The 21,297-nt window shown below is 37.6% G+C and overlaps 1 protein-coding gene across 11 annotated transcripts in view; it reads left to right on the top strand.

The window, feature by feature from the left end:
- The window catches only part of sorbs1.L (sorbin and SH3 domain containing 1 L homeolog), a 96,846-nt gene that overhangs the window by 47,249 nt on the left and 28,300 nt on the right, over nt 1-21,297 (top strand). For 10 of the 11 annotated variants that reach the window (XM_041568787.1, XM_041568788.1, XM_041568785.1 and 7 more), the window contains 5 exons: nt 2,651-2,734; nt 8,721-8,786; nt 11,514-11,606; nt 17,407-17,444; nt 20,419-20,564. In XM_041568787.1, the coding sequence (XP_041424721.1) occupies nt 2,651-2,734; nt 8,721-8,786; nt 11,514-11,606; nt 17,407-17,444; nt 20,419-20,564 (427 nt within the window). The remainder of the gene's footprint in view (nt 1-2,650; nt 2,735-8,720; nt 8,787-11,513; nt 11,607-17,406; nt 17,445-20,418; nt 20,565-21,297) is intronic. The other variant, XM_041568790.1, reaches the window with a different exon arrangement.

Raw genomic sequence — 21,297 nt, 5'->3', positions numbered from 1 at the left:
GACTTCGACGCTTCGCCATCTTAAATTTGCCGAATTGCTATGTTAGCCTATGGGGACCTTCTAGAACCTATAGCCAACATTTGGCTAAGTTTTTAGAAGTCAAAGTAAAATCGGTCGATGGATCGATGGATGAAATCGTTCGATTCGAAGGATTTCATCGGACGATCGAACGATTTGACTAGACCAAAAACAGTCAAATTTGAAAAAAAAAAAAACTTCGACATTCGAAGTCGAAGTAATCCAATTCGATGGTTGAATTTCAAATTATTTTCCACTTCGAAATTCGACCCTTGATAAATCTTAATGTACATTTAATAGGCCTATATGCACCTATGCTTAAAAGAAGCAAGGGTTAGTCTGCCTGTCTCTCCTAACTAGGGATGGGCAAATTTGACCCGTTTCGTCAAAAATTCGCTGGCGAAATGTCGCCGACGCCCATTAAATTATATATTTTTTTGACATGCAACTTTTTTTATTGACGCACGACACCATACAAGTATATGGGTGTCATTTTTGCAAAAAATTCGCCCATCCCTAATCCTAACTTTTAGATTTTTGCAACCACTAGGTGGCAGCACATCCAAGCATAATAAAGGTCTTGTATCTGCTCCCATGTTCTTGCATTACTCATTAACTCGTATATCAAACAGTTATATAGAAAACATTGGGCATTAGCTCATTTGGATCTGCTGAAATGTCCATATGTATCGTAAATGGGGAGGGTTATGGGGAGGGTTAGGCTATTGTTAGAATTCTGTAGCACTGCCTCAAGCTTATTCACTTAGCCTTGTGTGACTTCAATGTTAAAAAATGCTCTTGTAACATATGGTTTCTTTTTCAGTGCCAGTGACACAGAAAGAGGCAGCATGTTTGTTACTTGTGTAGCTATGATTTACTCTTGTTTGGAAAAATATACATCTGGAGACAGAGTCGTGATACTCCCCCTGTTAACCCAATTCTGTTGGAGGCCTCTCTTAACTATAGAGTTTGCCCAATATTGCTCTGGTGGAATAGATATAAAGTAGAGAGCTTTTTTATGCTAAACAAGATTTCCAGTTCTTATGGTTACATGCATGAACCCATTCTTTAAGGAACAGTGTGATATGGGGCATATATAAAGTTTATAAAGGCACGTTCAATATTTTATAAAATAAATTGTGTTTACAAAGCTCCATTTTTTTTTAAAATTTTAAATTATACCATTATTTGACATCAACCCACTCAAGTCAGTAGTGGTGTAAAAAAACAGCCTGACTTATTTTGGCTATTGTTTTTTCAAGCTAAAAACGAGATTTTATAACAGGCTACACATTTGCATGAAATCATTACACAGCTTTATAAATACCCACACAGTGGTCCAAGGCATTAAAGTGGCAGTGCTGCTTGAATTTAAATGCTGTTGTTTTGTGTACCTTTAGAAATACACCCCCCTGAGGGTTTAAAGGAACAATAATCTTATAACCAGTGGCATAACTAGATATTACTGGACCCCACAGCAAATAGTTTTTTAGGCCCCCAAAATGTTTAGAGGTTTACTTGTTTTACCAAGATTAATTGAAACTGTATATGAATTAGGGCCTCATGGGGCCCCTATACCTTATGGGCCCTCCTGCAGCCACAGGGTCTGCTTCCTCTATAGTTATGCCCCTGCTTTAAACCTCTTTGCTTAATTTATATATACTAGCTATGTGTTCCAACCTTGTCAGTTGGAGTGGTCTCCTCTGCAGCATGAATGTCAAGTTTCTTAAGACATAAACCGTATAAATACATTAAAATGTGGGGGAGGGAAGTGTGACTTGAATTTTTGCAGTAGTTGAAGAACAGAACAAAACGTATGTCTAGAAATTCAGGTGCATTGATGCAAATGCTATGTGCACATGTGAACAGTTAAAGGAAAACTATACGCCTCAAACAATGTAGGCCTCTATAAAAATATATTGCATAAAGCAACTTATATGTAAAAACCTGCTTCATGTAAATAAACCATTTTCATAATGATATACTTTTTTAGTAGGATGTGCCATTGGGTAATCATAAATGGAAAACTGCCATTTTAAAAAATAAGGGCCGCGCCCCTGGGATCGTATGATTCAAGGTGCACACAAACAAACCATACTTGTAATTAGTAAGCCAATTCATTATTGTTGGTTTAATTATTTTCCCTGTGTATTTGTTCACAACAGAACAAATACTTTATAATATTTATTTATATTAGTCACAACTGAACTAATTTTGAACAAAATGCGATTTTGAACAAGCCCTAGGAACTACCGCCCCTTTAAAATGCAGAAAAGAAAGTGCTCTGTACATATAACACTTTATTTTTGGCTCTAGGTTCCTTTTGTGTGGCTTTTCAACATACTGTACGCTTGCTGTCCCTTTATCCATTATGCTGTTGGTGTCCTCTGTATATTTCTATTCCCTCGTACTATCTGACTTTGCTGGGGACTTTGTTTCTTACAAACCTTGTACTGTTACAGATGCAGTGTTCAGCGAGATACATAATAAATTACGGCTGCCTTTTGGACCCGAGCTCTGGCAGTAAAACGGCACACTTGGAAACACTGCAACTGTAACAGCCTTTCCTCTGTGTTCCTTTCATAATCTTCTTTTCCTTCTTCCTTCCATTCCCCTGTCATGAACTCTGTAGACTCGGGATAAAAGTCCTGAAGAGATAGATTTAAAGAATGAACCTTGGTATAAATTCTTTTCGGAGTTGGAATTTGGGAAACCGGTAAGTAGGATAGAACTGTTTCTGGTTAATGCTGCATTGTTTTGTACCAGAACACTAAAATCTTAGACATTTGTGAGCTTGTTTAATTCTAATCATGTGTTTGTGTGTGTGGGTGTTTTGGGGGGGGCGTGGGTTGTGCCACATCTGTGTGCTAAATAACATTGACATGCAGGGCAGGCCATCAGGGGGGGAAAGGGGGAAGAGTTGTAGGGGGCCCTGAGGGTAAGGGGGCCCCGGCCACGCCACACTTACTTGATTAGCCGGGCCCCCCATCTTTCTGAGAGCTGCTGACTTCGGGAAGGCATGGACGTTTAAGGGGCCCTGGCCACCAATTTTCTTATAATGTGGGGGGGGGGCTGGCCACCAATTTTGGCCACCATTTTTTTTTCTCATGTGGGGTCCTAGCCACCAATATTTTTTAATGGGGGGCCCTGGCCACAAATGTTTTTTTATGGGGGGCCCTGACCACCAATATCTTTATATTTTTTATTAACATGTGGGAACCCTAGCCACCAATATTTTTTTTGTTTTTTTTACTGTGTGGTGGGGAGGGCGGACCTGTAGGTAGGGGTTGCGGTGGGCGCAGCCCAGGGGGCCCAGGAAATTTTGTCGTACAGGGCCCTTCGATTTCTGATGGCGGTCCTGTTGACATGGTATTGCGTTGTTATAATAAGACATTCGCATTTAAGGGCATATTTATCAATATGTGAGATTAGAGCTCACCATAGAAAAAACTACCCACTTTCTATTCATTCCTGTGGGATTATAGAAGCGTATTTATCAAATGGTGAACTTTTAACTTTTACCCAGTAATAAATCTCTTCTAAAAATCCCATAGGAATGAATGAGTTTTTTTTATTGTGAGCTATAATCTCACAAATTGTTAAATCTGCCCCTAAGGGAAGTGTTATAATAAATCCTACCAATGAAGGTTTACAGTTGTATTCATGCAAACCTTGGCAAGTATCACAGAATAATCACTTCCACCCAAAGTTAAGCTCTCAGGCCACGTAGTGATAATCATCATACCACTCAAGAAGGTTGGCCCAAAGATCTGACCAGACAAAGTCAACCTGTGGCCCTGAAAATACAAATTGTGTTTTCTATAAGGAGGTGAAAGCCAGAGGAATCATTACAAGAATGAAATTCCCAGATTCTAGAGAAACAGAACCACCCTGTTTGCCAAAATAAAATAAAAAATAATTCTAAACAAATAAAGGAAAAAATCACAACCTGTAAATGGGGTAAAAAAAAATTAAAGGGGGTGTTCACCTTCCAAACATTTTTCACTTCAGTTGTTTTTAGATTGTTCCCAAGAAATAAAGACTTTTTTCAATTACTTTCCATTATTTATTTTTTACAGTTTTTCCAAAATCTAAATTTAAAGATGAATGTTTGTGTCTCTGGTGTTTCAGTCTGGCAGCTCAGTAATTTAGGTGTAGGTGTAGGTACAATTTTGCAACATTGAGTTGATACATTTACGCTTCAATATTAGAAAAACGGCCACACATAGACAATAGTTTGGAAAAAGTCATTATTTCTGAAAACAACTAGTTTGAAGGTGAACCACCTCTTTAACATTTTGCAAAATGGTTATTGTGCAATATAGACAGTTATTACATTGCTTATTTCAGCTTTAAGGCATATTTTTGTTGGTGCAAAAATAATATTTTTCATTGGAAAAACTGCTCATTGGCACTGACTCTGCTAGGGTATGAGCCCTTAAGGGTTCGCAATACTGTTTAAAATTGCTTGGTTTAGTGTTGTTTTAGGCAGGGAAGATCCCTTTTGTTGCAATTAAATTTGGGCAAATAACCTGAAATAATTCAGAAACTGTTGTATCCATGGGATACTTGTCTAATAAATAAAGTCTGGGCATTTCATCTCTTTATTTATAAAAATATCTACATACTTTAATTGGCGAATCCACCTCTCCCTGACATCAGGCTCTGAATTAATTCACAGCAGTATAACATTTGCTAGCACATAACTAAATTCACATCAGAATGTGGAAAAAATCATGTATTTAAATTGTCCTCAATTAATCCTTTTTATATCTCACATGAATACAGTAGACCCATTCAGTCACTGAGATAAAGGCCAATATCTGACGCAATCTCCAATTATGTCTGGATCAACTGTAAGAAAGATCAGGCCAGTAGAAAATATGGTGCTAGTGCTGTAAGCATGTATACAGAGCTTTCAAGTGAAGTGGTGAATCTTTATAGGAAAAATAGAATTATTGCTGACATACAACTGCACTCCCAGGCACAGGCAGTGTCGTACTGGGAGGAAGCCTTAGACCTTGGGCCCACCAGAAAACCTAAAACCGTGAGCCCACTAGAAAACCTTAGACAGTGGACCTTTCTAAACTATTATTCCTCCGCTACTCACTCAACCTCTTTATTCTCCTAGTCTTTTATATATACAGTACTTACAATATTCTTCCATTATTAAGTATTTTTCCCCATAAAGAAATAGGGAATGCCCATGAAATAGGCCAAATGTTTAGAAACAAGACACTAACTAACACCTGGGTCCACCGGGAGTTTTCCTGGTATCCCGGTGGGCCAGTCCGACACTGATCCCGGGTATCATCTGTAGACTCCAATAAAACTGTGACCCCAGTGAACAATTGATTAAATGCTTGTGTAGAATAAGATAATTATCTTAAAAGGTTAGAATGTTACAATACCTAAATAGGGAAGAAATGTGTCTAGTGATCTACTAGAGTAAGATGTGTGGAAAAAGCAAATTCTTCAGTCATTCAGAATAATTACTAAGATTGGACTGGCCCATCAGAATACAAGGGATCTTTCAATAGGCTCCATACAAGAAAAGACACACCCATGCCGACTACATTAGTTAGGATTTTGTTTCTCAACAGAATTTAAATACTGCACAATGCCATTGCTTATAGTTGTTGGCCCCTAATGGATTTCACTAGACGTAAGGTAGCTCCACTGTTTCAATCAGCTTCTTTGTAGCTAGTTTTGCCATGTATAATCTATGTTTCAGGAGCTGGTAATAAAGGGTAGAACTAGATCTGATAGTTATTCGGAAGGCTGCAGCACACAGTGGCTGTATTGTTTGGATCCGCGTTATCATAGGTCATATCATGTAGGAAAGCCCCATGACATGAATCTAAATGCACTTTATTTTGGATTCTGGATTGTATTTGTCAGCTGTTGGGCTGGTGGAGGATGCCGGAAGCTGCATGTCATCTGAATTATGACTGATTTAGTTTCTGAGCTGTTCAAATCTCCATTTTATTGATCAATTATTGTAGCGAGAGATGGGCTGTTTTTCCTTCATTACTAGGGAAGGTAATGAGCAGCAATTAGCAGGAACACGAACCCAGAAAATGGGTGAAACCATTGCAGATGCTGCTCGGAAAGCTTCAGATGTGAAATGATTTTAGGAGCCACTGTGTTGTCACTTAGAGAAGCTTTGTGTGCAAAATATGGTTAAAATTTCCAAAATTATTATTGATCCTAGAACTATCCCAAATTTGCACAAGTCAAACATACAGATAATATACAAATACTAATAATATGGTACAGGAGGTATGTGTGCACTATGCTTTCTTGCGCACATGCGTGAGCGTTGAGTGTATAGGGAACATCATTGACTATGTATGCAGTTGCTGAAAAGGGGACCTTAAATAGAGTAAAGTTGTTAATAATTATGTGGTTGTGCATGGTGTGAGCGCTACTATATTCCCACTCTCATCTGTAGCAAAAAAGATCCACCTTTATGTGGCCAGGTTCCCAGGAGGCCTAGGTTACCCCAGTATACTAGGCTTCACAGGATAACAGAGTACTCCTAATTGGGACATTTTACTCCTGTTGGGTTCCTTGTTCTACTGCTACTTGATTTTACTCAGTGTAGGCTAGAAATGTTTTACATTATGTTTTGTGGTTCTGTACCAGCCCAAGGCAACCACAGCCCCTTAGCAGTAAATATCTGTGATTCCAAAGATGCCCCAGTAGCTCCCCATCTTCTTTTCTGCTGATTCACTGCACATGCTCTGTGCTGCTGTCACTTACTTAGAGACTGACTCAAAATATACAGTACACATAGACTATAAATGTCACAATAAAAGGCTTATTATTAATAATAAATACAGATAATTACTACATGTCAGCACAGAAACCAGTGCAACTAGCATCAGAATTTAATAATCAGCCTTGTAGCATCATCTTATATTATAAGCCAAACTCATTTTCTGCTTGATAATTTGCTATGACCCCTAAGCTTAGCTTCTCAACAGCTGCTCAGAGCCCACTGAGCATGTGAGTGTCGCAGACACTTTCCAAAATGGTGACCCTTTGTGACAAGTTTGAAGTCCCGGATCATTGCTGCTATTGAGAAGCTGACACTTTAGTCTGTAGCAATACGTTCAGTATATAAAATGTCATTTTTAGCTATATTCATTTTTAGGATTTACTTCTCCTTTATGGCATAACAATTGCTTCATATCCATAGTATAAATGCACTACATGGACCTTAAACTCCTACAATAATATCTGTTTTGGTCCAAACATGATAAGTGGTCTATATTGCTTTGGGGAACCATGACCTGGCTTTCTAAAGAAATTAAACAAATTCAGTTGAGTTGTATATTTAAGGTATTCTGTGTCCCCAACAAAAAAACATTTTCTGCCTCATCTCCTGCTTAGTGTTATTATTTACATTGTTTAATTCAGTGCTGTTTGTACCAGTCTCTAACCATATGACTATTTATTACTAAGTAATGTCAATGTATTTTTAATTTCTGGATACCATATGGATAGTGTTTCTCCAGAGTGTCCTGTGTTCTGCTTCTCAATGGCCTATTTATGACTGTTGTAATTCAATTTGAACCTATTCATGTTGTTGCTGGTTTTCCTTTTGCTATTTTCCCTTCAGCTTTTTCTACCATAATTATCATTTCCACTAAATCAAGGCTTCTCGTATTATTTCTAAAATAAAACCACTTCAGTCTGGTCATTTGTGCTTAAAGTGGATGGTCCGGGTTGATTTGACCAATGTTGGTTTATTTTCCTTGCTTGTATAGTTGCTTCTAACGTTTATAGAGCTTCCACTAAATTGTTTGAATATAATGCAAATATCTGGTCTATAATTTATATATATCGTAATATAATGAGGCATTGACCTTTTTTATGATGTCAGGGGATGACATGTTTCCTGCTTAAATTGCTGCTTTTTGGTTTCTGTAATTTATTTGAGACATAGTGAGGAAGTACTAAATTAATTAGTTGTATCCTTTAGGACTGCTTTTCTGGCAGAAAATAGGGGTTAGACACATCTCTAAGGGGAAATTAATTAAGGTAACTTGTAGCATGACAACTATTAAAAATGCAACTAATATAATACAACTTATATTTAGTTAAACATGATACACATTGTTAGTAAAAATCTATTTCTGTTTAGGGTATGTGAAAACACCATTGAGTAGTTAGATTTTTTTAGAATCAAAATAGACCTTTAGCAAATGTCATATGCCAGTCATACGGTGGGAAATCCAACCCTTGATGCGTAGTTTGAGCTATTGTGAGTGAAACTTACATCTCGTTGTCCTTCACTGCCAACATGGAAATTCAGCCATTTGTAAATGTGGTATGTATCTGAGCTTGCAGCCAAATATATTCTGCAGGGCAAAGATTCTCTATAAGTTATTCCTATCTCCACTGTTTGTTCCCTATTTTCCCTTAATAGCCTGCTCTCTCCTGGTTTCTACCTACCTCCTGAATCAATTAATTGAAACCTAATTTCTAACAGCTGTGGGGCCTGAGGGTGGGATTATGGGGAGGTCTTTTACATGCATGATGCTTAGCCTGGCAGACGCGTGTAGGACCCGCTCTTGCTTTTTTATAATTTTCTTCCGAGTACAGGCTCTTGCCCTTTGTATGATTTCTGTATTCATACTACTTGTGATGTCTTCTTTCTCTGTCTTCATTTCCTCATTTCTGCTTTCCATCAGCCTCCAAAAAAGATATGGGATTATACTCCGGGGGATTGCTCAATCCTTAAAATAGAGCATAGGAAGGTAATGATGTTTTCTTAATTATGTTTTAATGTAATTGCTTCCTTTGCAAGTCATACTTTACGTGCGTGTGTCAGGTTGTGTTTGTAAGGCACTACTCAGTAAAACTGTTCTTATTTGATTAAAGTGAAGCTATATTAGGGTTACTTGCCTTAAATTTGCTGGATTGTACTGGCTTTTGCATACAAAGAACATATTGTATTATATGTTACATGGGAGCTTCTATATTGTTTGCTTTAGCAGATGCATGCCTTGTGAATTGACCTTTGTAATCATAATATTTTAGGCTTACCATAAAAAGGCTAGTGGGAGTTTATGTATTAATTTACAATCGTACTATGTCCCACATTATGCTAAACCAGATACACAGTATAATCTTGTAGTCATCAATCGCTGAACTGCAAAAAAAAAAAAAAAAAAAAAGAAAGGATTACTGGAACGTGTAATAATTATAATTTCTTATAAATATGCATGATCTCCTGGTAAGATTCATTTTCAATATATTTTCACTTTTACAAAGGCATAGGTAAGGAAAGTTTTTTTATTGAGTATTTGCAGGTAAATATTAGAGGGAGCTGATAAACAGATTGACTCTATTATCATTCAAGGGTCCTCCAAGCGTTTATTATTATGCTGGATTTAAGGAAATGGCCAGTTTAACAGACATATGTAAAGTAATAAGCAAAACAGAATATAATAATAATTTAAAAAGACATCAAATTATAGGAGTTATTTGTATGTTATACAGTAAATAGACGGAGCATGAACAGCATGATTCAACATAGGATTAATAATACAGATTATCTATTATGTTGAAACCCATTATCCAGAAAACTCTCAATACAGAAATGTCACTTGTGTTTTTATTAACTTTCTTTTTTAAGTACGGTATAATAATGGTAACTAAGCTGTGTAAATCCATGTTGCTGGCAAACCAATCTTGTTTTTTTTAAAGTTTGTTTCTTAGTAGGTGATCCAAATTGTGGGAAGAGCCCTTATATGGAAAATATATTATATAATATATATATTAAATAATTATACTGAGTAGGAAGAGTACACACATGAGAAAGACCGCAAAAACAGAGATAAATTATTTAGGAGTTAATATATCCTGTTTACTCCCAACAGTTAGATACATCCTTTCACAGGTAGTAAAATATGGACATCATGTGTAATGGGGGGTTCCCTCCCTTCTGCCCTGATGTCTCTGCACATATAGGGGCCTATTTATTAACAGTCTATTTTTCTTGGTATAACAAACATTCAAAGGAGAAAAGGCTCAGGTTACACTAAACTAAACTCTTAATCTAAGAATGTCATGAAATTTATTAAAAAAATCCAAATAAAAAAAGTGTGAATGGAAAATTATGCTGAACTCTACGCAAAAAAATACAAATACCTCGAAAACCTCTAAAAATTCTAGTTTTGTGGACAATTCCCAGCGAAAAAAAAAAAAAAACTTTTAAAAGTCAGAACGATTTAGACGGTCCAATAGGATCACAGCAGCTCCACTTGACTTCTATAGGACCTCAGCAACTTTTGAGGTTTCCGTGGTTTTTACACTTCATAAGTCTTGAAATTTTAGAGCTTTTACATTTTTAGAAAACCATGAATTTTAGAGATTCGTGGAAAAAACTGAATTCAATTGTTGGTAGAGTAGCCTGTTTCTGACTGGAGTAGACTACTCCTTATAGAGCTGGTTTGGTCACCCAAGACACTGGCATATTGGCAGATATACTAATCCAGCATCTCAGACTTACCGAGGTTGTATATAAGTCAATGGGAGAGGTCCCTATCCTATTTGGAATTTTCTGTGGTCTGCGCTGGAATCAGCCCGAAAATCCGGCTATTTCGGACTTTTCAGGCAAAAATCCTAAAAATTTGGGCCTTTCGGGAAAAAGCACGGAAAAAACGTACGATTCGGATTTTCACGCGTTTTTTTCATGTTTGTTCCTAATCCAATTAAATCGTGCTTTTTTTTATTAAAAAAGGCACCTTTTATGTGGACCTCTTTGTACTTTTCTATAAACTACTAGAAACCCTTTATGCTTTTCTTTTTACTGTATCCGTGTGCCTTATTCTGTAATGTAACTTGTGCTGTAGTCAATACATGCTTTCTTAAACCCAGATGGCACATCTCCTAGTGAACCAGAAACTGAATCTCTTACTGTTTTCCCATCAAGAGACCTTAAGACTATGCAGATTACAGTGCTATTATTCTTTGCAAATGCACCCATATTCCCCTTCAGGCACTTGGCATATGTCAGAATATTGTTTCAGACTTCCAGATTTTTCTTATGAATCATGGAAGCTGGTGTATAAATAGCACCTTATCAGCAGATATGGCAATCTGCAATGGGAGTTGCCTACATGAAAACCATCTGTTAAAGGGAGAGATTCAATGGAAAACACATTGCTTCTTTAGTGTCTTCCAAATGAGGCACATTAGGTCAAGCACAATCATAACTTTTCACATCTGTATCTATTCACCTTACATTGTTTTGTGTATGAGCTTCCTGTGTTTCAACATTATTGTTCCTGTAAGTTCAATGTTGTAAATGACCTACATTAGTTCTCTGCTATTTCAAACAAGCCAATATATCTTTGTGCCTGGAGCTGCTGTTTGCTGGAAATAGTACTTTCTTTTCACCTGATGTTTTGCTTTCTACAGTGATTTCCCATTTCTCTCTTAACTGATTCCTTATTGTCCTGTTCTTCTTCTTTAACCAGACTGAGCTAGAGAGAGACATCTATCAGTACGAGACTGAGTTAGATGCAGATTTAGAGAGAATGGACAAGTGTTTTAAGGCTCCTGAGAAAAGGGTATGGTGTTTTCTGCTCTCAATTTTTTTATTAAAATCTGTTTCTTGTTGAGTTTGGCACTGAACCAGAGCTGTGATGACATAACACAACTAACCATACTTGCTGTTGGCTTGCAGAATGTTTTACCATTGACAGATAATTATATCAGGACAGTATTGTGTTCTGTATATTTCCTTTTCATTTCAGTGACCTTCTCTGTTAAATATGAGTAGATGCTCCCTGAGTTTAGCATGATATTGCTCTGCATGGGTGGTCTGGGAGGGTTGAGGCCTGTGTCTCAGCATCAAGACCCAACTGAATGAAATGGCATGAATGTAATTGTTGTGTTGTGTTAATGCTTTTAGAGAAATGTAAAGACAATTTTTTATTATTTGTTAAAGGTGCCCTGGAAATGTTTGCAAGATTTTCCATAGAAATAGTTTAATAAATATGTTCACATAATTACACATATTGGTTCTGTGTTAAGTAGTGCACTCATTTCAATTACATGTTCATTGAGCCCCTATCTCTAGTACAGGTATGGGACCTGTTATCCAAAATGCTCCGGACCTGGGGTTTTCCGGATAACGGATCTTTCCATAATATGGGTCTTTTTGCCTTAAGTCTACTAGAAATTCATTTAAACATTAAATAAACCCAGTAGGCTGGTTTTGCTTCCAATAAGCATTAATGATATCTTAGTTTGGATCAAGTACAAGCTACTGATTTATTATTACGGAGAAAAGGGATATCATTTTTAAAAATTTGGATTACTTGGATAAAATGGAGTCTATGGGAGACAGCCATTCCATAATTCGGAGCTTTCTGGATATCGGGTTTCAGGATAAGGGATCCTATACCTGTACTTCCCTGAAGGGGCTGACTCTACCCCTAAAATAATATCAGATGTGATATAATTGGTTTACTTCATATAAGATGTAGATTACCCACTTGTGTATTAATATGGCCCAGCATCATTAAAAGCAAGACTCTTGGGCAAGCTGGCTCATTATCTCTTAAAAAATAGTAACATCTAAAAAATGAAATAATGCAGTGTTGCCCTGTATTGGTAAAACTGGGGTGTTTGCTTCAGAAACACTATTATAGTTTATCAGCGTCGGACTGGGCCGACGGGAAGCCGGGAAAAAACCCGGTGGGCCCTGGCCCTCATAGGCCCCCGCCGGCCCAGCCCCCCTCCACAGATGTCCGGGCCCCCAAATAAAAATTAATTAGTTTGCATACACACGCCGGCGTGCGACGAGACGTTAAGGCATGCGCACTGGCGTGCGGCCAGACGTTCGCGCATGTGCGCGGGGGGCCCAGAGTATAGTTACCCGGTGGGCCCCCCCATGTCCAGTCCGACCCTGTAGTTTATATAAACAAGTTGCTGTGTAGCAATGGGTTCAGCCATTCAAGCACAGGACACATAGTAGAAAACAGATAAACTATGTAGAATCCCATTGTATACTACAGAGCTTATCGACTATCTGCTTTGTAATCTGTGCCTTTTCTCCTTTTTCCATCTTGAATGGCTGCCCCCGTGGCAACCCAGCAGCTTGTTTATATAAACTAAAGTATAGTTTCTGAAGCAAACACACCAGTTTTAACAATGCAGGGCAACAATACATTATATTTTAAAGGGGACCGTTCACCCAGACATAAAAAGTTGTATAATAAAAGTCCTTTTCAAATTAAACATGAAATCCAAATATTTTTTTTTTTTATTAAAGCATTCATAGCTGTTGTAAATTCATTTAAAAATCTCAGCTGTCAATCAAATATTGCCTGCCCCTCCTCTGTGTCTTAGGCATAGAGCCGGGGCAGGCTATTACTTTCACTTTCCATTCAGCACTTCCTAGATGTCCCCACATTCCCCCCCTCTTTTAACCATTTAATTGTGTAGCCAGGGCATGGGGATGGACATCAGGTCCCACATTCTGATGCTAAAACAAGATTTTGAGATAATGAAAGACATGCCTTAATGACCGTGTCCACAAAATGTCTCCTGCTAATTATGAAATCCCAGACTAAAGGAAAGAAGATTCAAATAATATATATAGTGTAATTAAAGTTAATTTTGCTTCCTTGATAAAAAAAGGATTTGGATTAATTTTTTCAGGCGACGGGTCCCCTTTAATAACTCTAAAACATTTTCATTTTTTTGTGTTACTGTTCCATATATATATATATAACATATATTGGCTGGGTGTACTTCCATTACACATTGCAAACTACTTTATTCAGCTGCAACAAAGATGCAGCTAAAATGCTCAAATGGCATTACCCCTTAAATTATAACTTTTGATAAACTTTTTAAATGCCACTCTGTCCTTTAAGAATGGATTTATTATCTCAACAGATAATCTTTCATGATTGCTTTTGGGGTGAAGTGGCTTGGGACAATCATGCCACCTTGACTTGTGAAGACAATAGTGTTCTATACTTGTTTTTGGTGATTGGCCCTTTTATCTCAATGGCTCCGTTTAGACTTATCAACATCTTAACAAACATTTCCATGGTACACTGTAAGAATTTCTTAATTTAGTCTTATGCAAGTATGTTGTAGGCAAACACATTCTGAACCATCTATTCTTCTTTATTAGCAGACTTAGGCTTAATATATGACTGTCTAGAAGTGTTTAGTATCAGCTACTATGTGCCAAATATGCAGATCTTTCATGAAACCAAATTGCTTGTAGTTGTGCTTGAATTGCTTTGGCTGATGAGTTAATTGCTTTTACAATTGGCTGCTAATTGTTTCCGTTACATCAGTGGTAAAAAAAAATATGATTGCCATAATTGTTGAGCGCTGGACCCAGTCACCATTTCATGGGTTCAGCTACAGCGGCTGGCCTTGGAGGTAAAGTTGTTTCTGGGAAAGAAAAATGTGGTAAGAGCCAGGGGAAAAAACATAATATTAATCGTTTACATTTTCTCCTGTTTTATATCCCATTGACTTTTTCCTTGAGAAGGACAAAAATGTTTTTTTTAGTCCCCTACAGCTTCAGTGTATTCTTTGCTGACAATAATAACTCATTTCAGAATTGGCTGTTTTGACAGCTTTTAACGTGCTGTTCACCTTTAAATTAACTTTTAGTTTGATTGTAGAGTGATATTCTGAGACAATTTGCAATTGTCTTTATTTTTGAGTTATTTAGCTTTTTATTCAGCAACTCTCCAGTTTGCAATTTTGGTAATCTGGTTGCTAGGGCCCAAATTACCCTACCAACCATACATTGATTTGAACATGAGAGGACCTGAATAGAAAGAAGCAATAACAATACATTTGTAGCCTTACAGAGCATTTGTTTTTAGATGGGGTCAGTGACCTCCATTTGAAAGCTGGAAAGAGTCAGAAGAAGAAGGCAAAGAATAAAAAACTATAAAAAAGAAAAAAATTAAGGCCAATTGAATAGTTTCTTAAAATTAGCCATATAGTTAAAGTTAACTTAAAGGTGAAACACTCCTACACTGCCGCCCCCAACAAAAATAGATATTAAAGGGGAAGCAATTTGCGCTGACTCTTATAATTTGCCCAGTATTCTGCTTTATCCCAAACCATATTAGGTGGTTTATTGATTTCAGGGCAGAGACACACGCTGCAATTTGGGGAGATTTCCTCGTGAGGCAACTTTGGGCATCTTCAGAAAAAAAGTGCTCCGAGTCCATCCCGACGGCGATCTTCATTCTAGCCAGCGGGAAGGCAGTTCAGGGAAATTAGTCGCCCAGAAGAAGAGGAGATTTGTCGCTGAGCGACTAATCTCCCCGAATTGCATTGTGTGTCTCTGCTGTTAGTAGAAAAGGAGCATGCTGAGTGACGAATAGTGGCATGTCTTGGGTATACGCCCTTGCAGATTTGGCTTGTTCTGTATTCTTACACACAAGGCCAGATTTCCACCTCATGCCAGAAACACACAGCAGAACCCATAACAGCAACAGGTTTAGTAAATGGTCTGGAGGATAAATTGGGTGCAGATGTGTAATGCATATTGTGGCCCCTTTGCCATGAGCACATTAACAGTTGCGTATTTTGGGCCCCGATTAATAAAACTGGTCTCTCATTTTTTAAGTACGAGTTCTTCGTCCCATTTATTTTCTATTAAATTGATCGTAATGTATAAAGGCATTACGTAATGTGTACACAGAACAAACCTTGCCTGCATAGTTGCACTCACTCATATGAGTGGGAGCTGCCTTAATGCACACTGTATAGTACATAAATAAGCTTATTCTGCTGCAAGAGCAACTAGTCATACATTAATGCCACAACTGTATAAGGGCAAATATGTAGAACAGCGAGGTTCTAAAAAGTTATAATGATGTAGGTTTTTGATTTTAGCAAAGTTAAATCTAGGATAATGCCTTTGGGTATATAGCAACTATTTTCCATTGGATGTTGTCCACTTAACAAAAGGTAACCAGTATTTAGAGATAATCTCGCCTCTCTGCATTAATTATAATGGATAATGTATGTTTCCCCATCTGTTTTCCCAGTGTATTTTATGATTAGCCACACAGTGGGGTGAAATCATTACACAGCATTATAAATATACACAAATGTTTTATACTCTCTTATAAAAAATCCCCCTAAATGAGTAAAAGGCCACTTGAATAAATAGGTGCTTCTAGATGAACATGGCTGATGCTACTTAAAGGAACAGTAACACCATAAAATGTCATTTCAGGTTAAAGTAATGAAATGTAATGTACTGTTTCCCTGCACTGGTAAAACAGATCTGTTTGCTTCAGAAACACTGCTATAGTTCATGTAAACAAGCTGCTGTGTAGCAAATTGAAAAAAGGCTATATCATTAGTTATCATAGCTTATCTGTTATCTACCTTTTTTCCTTTAATGGCTGCCCCCCTTTGCTACACAGCAGCTTATTTATTTAAACAATAGTAGTAATTCTAAAGCAAACACAACAGTTTTAGGGTCAGTCCACACGAGCAGATTCGGGGAGTTTGCCTCACAAGGAAACTTTGGGCGACTTCGGAAAATCAAGCACCGCGTGTGAATTGCCGCTGCGATTTTCATTTTAGCCGGCAAAGGGCAGGGGGAAGTCAGTTTGGGGAGATTGTCGCCCCGAAGAAGAGGTGATTTGTTGCTGGGGCGACTAATCTCGAATCTGCTTGTGTGGACTGTCCCTTACCGGTGCAGAGCAACACTGCATTATATATTGTTTACTTTAAAACGCTTTTATTTTTTGATGTCACTGTTCCTTTAAGGAATCATGTTTTCTGATGCTTTTACATTATCCTACCTCCCAGTCCCGATTTTGACAGCTAAACCCGCAGTCCTGGATGGGTGTGGTCAAAATGTCATGCTACGCGAAGCAAATCTTTTTGTCCCTTTTTGTATTTTGAAAGAAAGGCATCAAACCTGAAGAGTTTTCTGAGAGCACACAGCCAATTATCACTTTTTTTATCCCTTTTCCTTTAATAGGAAATTTCAATTTTTTTCGAACACTTCCTTGCACTTATGTAACTGTTGTGTTTGGGTGGGATGGCACCCTTACAAGGCGATACCTCGGCATAAACTATTCTAAGCTTGCTACTCTCACACCAGCTACTTATCATTCCTGGCTTCATCTGCAGTGACTCACCTGTGGGTTAACCCAGCACTCTGGCTGACATGAAGTATGTGTCTCTTTCCATAAGGAGATTTGTAGAACTATTATTTCCATTTACATGTTTTTTTGCCTTTTGTTCAGTGTTTTAGCAGGTGTTGATTCTAGCTAACATGGCCCCCTGGGCGACGTGTGAATAACTCTCTACTACCTGCCTGTATATCAATCTTCTTTTCTGTTTGGATTCTTGTAGAATGCAGCTGTAAGTCATCCGGAGGAAATTCCAACCTAGTAAGTTTGCCTTCAAGTTTTATAGAACTGTACAATTAGGATTAAAGAAATTATGTATTTGTGATGGACCCTCAGGCATAAGAATTAGTGCCCTTTCAGCATTGGGGCACTTGGTGATTTAAATTTCCTTCAAATGTACAAAATATTACCTATTTGTTCAATAGAAAAATGCACTTAAAATTCTTTAGTCATGTAAACACTGCCTTTAATGGCTTTATAACACACAACCTTGTAATCTTGTGTATTTTGTCAAGCTGAAATTGATCTCATTGTGGGAATTTTCTAGAAAACAACCCAGGCAGACTTTTTTCTAGAAAACAACCCAGGCAGACTGGTTAAAGTACGGACTGCAAGACAAATTCCTATATTTCTGATCATAAAAGTTTGAAAGACTGAAGGAGTTGGATACAATTCTTAATGGGGTCATACACCTTTAAATTAACTAGTATGTTATAGAATTGCCAATTCTAAGCAACTTTTCAATTGAATTTTTTTTATAGTTTTTGAATTATTTGCCTACTTCTTCTTACTCTTTCCAGCTTTCAAAAGGGGGTCACTGACCCCATTTAAAAACCAAATGCTCTGAAAGGCTACACATTTATTGTTATGGCTACTCTCATCTTTGTATTCAGGTCCTCTCCTATTTTTATTCCAGTCATTGCATGTTTGCTAGGGTGATTTGAATTTGTAATTTGAAAAGCTGCTGAATAAAAAGCTAAATAACTCAGAAGCCACAATTAATAAACAATGAAGACCAATGGCAAATTGTCACTCTCTACATCATACTAAAAAGGTGAACAGCCCCTTTAACTGATCTTAATCAATTTAAGACTTTATTTGAAAATTTTGTTAAGCAAATTAGAATAGTTTTAGACATTTATGTTAGGTCTCAGTTTTTGGGGAGGGAAAGAGAACCATTGCTGTAAACTCCCAGTGTAAAAGTTTGGGGATGCTTATCAATATATTGCCTTAATAATATTACATATTGGGGGTTTGAAGTTCACATATAACCTTTGCTAAAATAACTGTGACACTCCCTGGCAAATGTGTAACCATGACAATTGAAAGTCCTTATGCTTTGTCAGACTCTTGTTTACTTTGGCTATTTTGGCTTTTAACTGTGTGCCTTTCTGATACATCAGTAGTGAAATCACATAGGCTTGCCAACTGGTATGCCTCACTGCCACTCATAGCCACGTTTTACAGGCCCTTAGTGCTCCAAGATGAAATAGGGTCTTACTGAGCAAATCAGCAATACTTCTCATCCTTACATTAGCTTTGGATGTAATGTAAAAAAAAGTGTAAAATTTGCTAAAGGTGTTTTACCTATCCCAACCAATCTTCAGGTAGTACTGGTCAGCTATTTTAAAGCTATGGGTTACTATACATGGGCAAAAGTTGCCCCTTTTATCACATTACCCCTTATTTTTTTCAAGAAAAGTGTCCATAGAGCATTTTTGGATTTTCCCTTCACATCATGATGAGAATTTTGGGAATGGGAATCTGTTTGTACCAACATAATTCCAAAAAAAAAAAAACTCTTATGAATGCTTGAGCCTTTGGAATCGAGCATTCAGTTACTAAAACCACGCAAGAGTCTCCTAAACTCATGCTTAGGTTCGGCATCTCAGCTACTTGGGGATCTTTTTTTTTTTCCAAGTGGGTTTTTAAACAAATTAAAAGCTCAGCACTTAAAAGCTCAGCACCTAAAACCTGCCTAGAGTTTTATATGTTTTGTCGGAGGATAAAAAAATTGGCATAAAGCCGAGGAATTGGAATGCTGAAACCACGCAAGAGTTTAAAAACTATTGGATGGTTTTAGTAGCCAAAGGCTCAAGCGTTCATAAATCTCCCCCATACCATTTTGCAGATATAGTTGAAAGGTATGGATTGAAAGGAGTACTCTGTAAATAGTCAGATTTGAAGCTTACAGGTCCTTGGTGGAGGCCACTCAGGATTATGAACTGAGCCTTATCCTACTATTTAGATAAGGCTAGGACCACATCATACAGATTTTGGCCTGTGTAGAAACGTAGGTCGAGAATCCTCTTCCCTGCTGCTCCTCTTCTGCGGCGTTGCCTGCACCCAGAATCATTACCTCCGTTCGGGTGCAGGCAAACAGTCCGTGTAGTGTGTGACCCTAACCTTAGTCTTTTTTGGATAGCGTATCTCTGACTTTTGGCGCTCTGTTAAGCTGGCCATAGATGTAAAGATTTTTAATAGATCTTTTCGTTATCATTAGACCAAGCTTATCTTATAACAATCGTTTAAAAGTATGATTTGTCCATCAACTAAAAAGACCATTTCAAGAGATGTTGTCTAGTTGAAGCCAGGAAAACTGAGGGTAGCTGCCTGCTTGGCCCTGCAAACATAAATAGATTTCACTGTGACCAATGAAAATTTTCTAGCCTGGCCGATCAATTTTCTGACCGATGTCGGACGAACAATCATTAGATGAACGATCGTTCGATTCCCACTAACCTCACGATAATGTGATGGATTGGTTGGATTGCACTGAAATCAGTCGTTCATCAAATAAAAATCTTTGCATCGATGGGGACCTTAACAATACTGTGGGGCAGGACTGCTGCAGATATAATGATTAGACATTAAAACCAGTAAAGTAAGTAGCCAAGAAATCCCTTTTCTTTTTTAAAAAAAAAGTGTCCCTTTAATGATCTGTCCTGCTCTGCTATTCCTGCTCTTTGATAAGGAATGTGTTAAAATAGAATGATTTAGCAAGTTGGAACCAATTAAATCAACTAGTGCACTTGAGTTAAGTAGGACAGCAGCTCTGCACTCACCACTTGCAAATATTTGCATTCTTTAGAGATTATAAAGCAGATTAAACCAAATACTAATGAGCTGGAAAATGGGTTCTTATCAAATGAGTCCTTAATATTTAAGAATGACCTGGATATGAATCTCTGGTAAAGATTTTCTAACTGATATTAACTAAGAGCTGCCACTTCAGCAGGGGGACAGAAGCCGTACCTGTGGATCCTGCACTCTCTGAAAATGAAAGGCAAATCTACAAGAATGTTTTAGAAGGTGGTGATATTCCATTTCATGGACTTAATAGCCTCAACAGACGCCCCTCTAGCTCAGCTTCTAATAAAGGTAAGTCTGTAAGGAACTACTGCACTGCAGCTCTTTCCAGCAACATACTGTAAAGCAATGCTGTTGACGAAGTGCTGCTTTTTCCAGTTTATTATTACATTTGCATCTAACACGCGCACCAAAGTTATTCTGTTGTACATAATTCTTGTTTATATATATAGATTGCTATCATTTGTTGTTCAATATCAACACACACAGTCCAAATAGCAAAACATTTTGCATATACTGTATGTCTGTTAGCAAATGGTAAGGGTAGATTTTCTCTTTAAACAAATTCTGTTCATATCTGAGGAGCACAGCACGTGACATGATCACAGTTGTGATACCTCCAAAAAAACCTGCACATGAACTGGTTCTCCTTAGACTAATGTGTTAAAACTAACAAATTGCCTCTAGCAGTAACATGTCTGTTTCAGGCTCTGACAATTCTTCAACCATGGTTGTTGCACCAGTGATGTCAGGCTTGGGGTAGGTGTTTGCTTTGTTTCAAGGCCCACATCATTGCAACAGCAACTAAGGCTGAAGAGGTGTTGGGAGTCCACACAGGTGAGATATGCCAAGTAGGGCTGGGGAGAGGCAGGGTGTTAATTTTTGCATGTAGCAGGAAACATTTTAACGTGATACCTATATGTTCAGGGCTCCTTAACCCTTGGGAAAGTCCACATTTACTTAAAAAAGTCCCTTGAGTGCACCTATCATGACCATATATGTAAAGTGATATGAGAAGTTGCAT

Source organism: Xenopus laevis, chromosome 7L (genome assembly GCF_017654675.1).
Source record: "Xenopus laevis strain J_2021 chromosome 7L, Xenopus_laevis_v10.1, whole genome shotgun sequence".
Classification (NCBI taxonomy): Eukaryota; Metazoa; Chordata; class Amphibia; order Anura; family Pipidae; genus Xenopus; species Xenopus laevis.
This window is presented reverse-complemented; position numbering and strand designations above follow the sequence as displayed.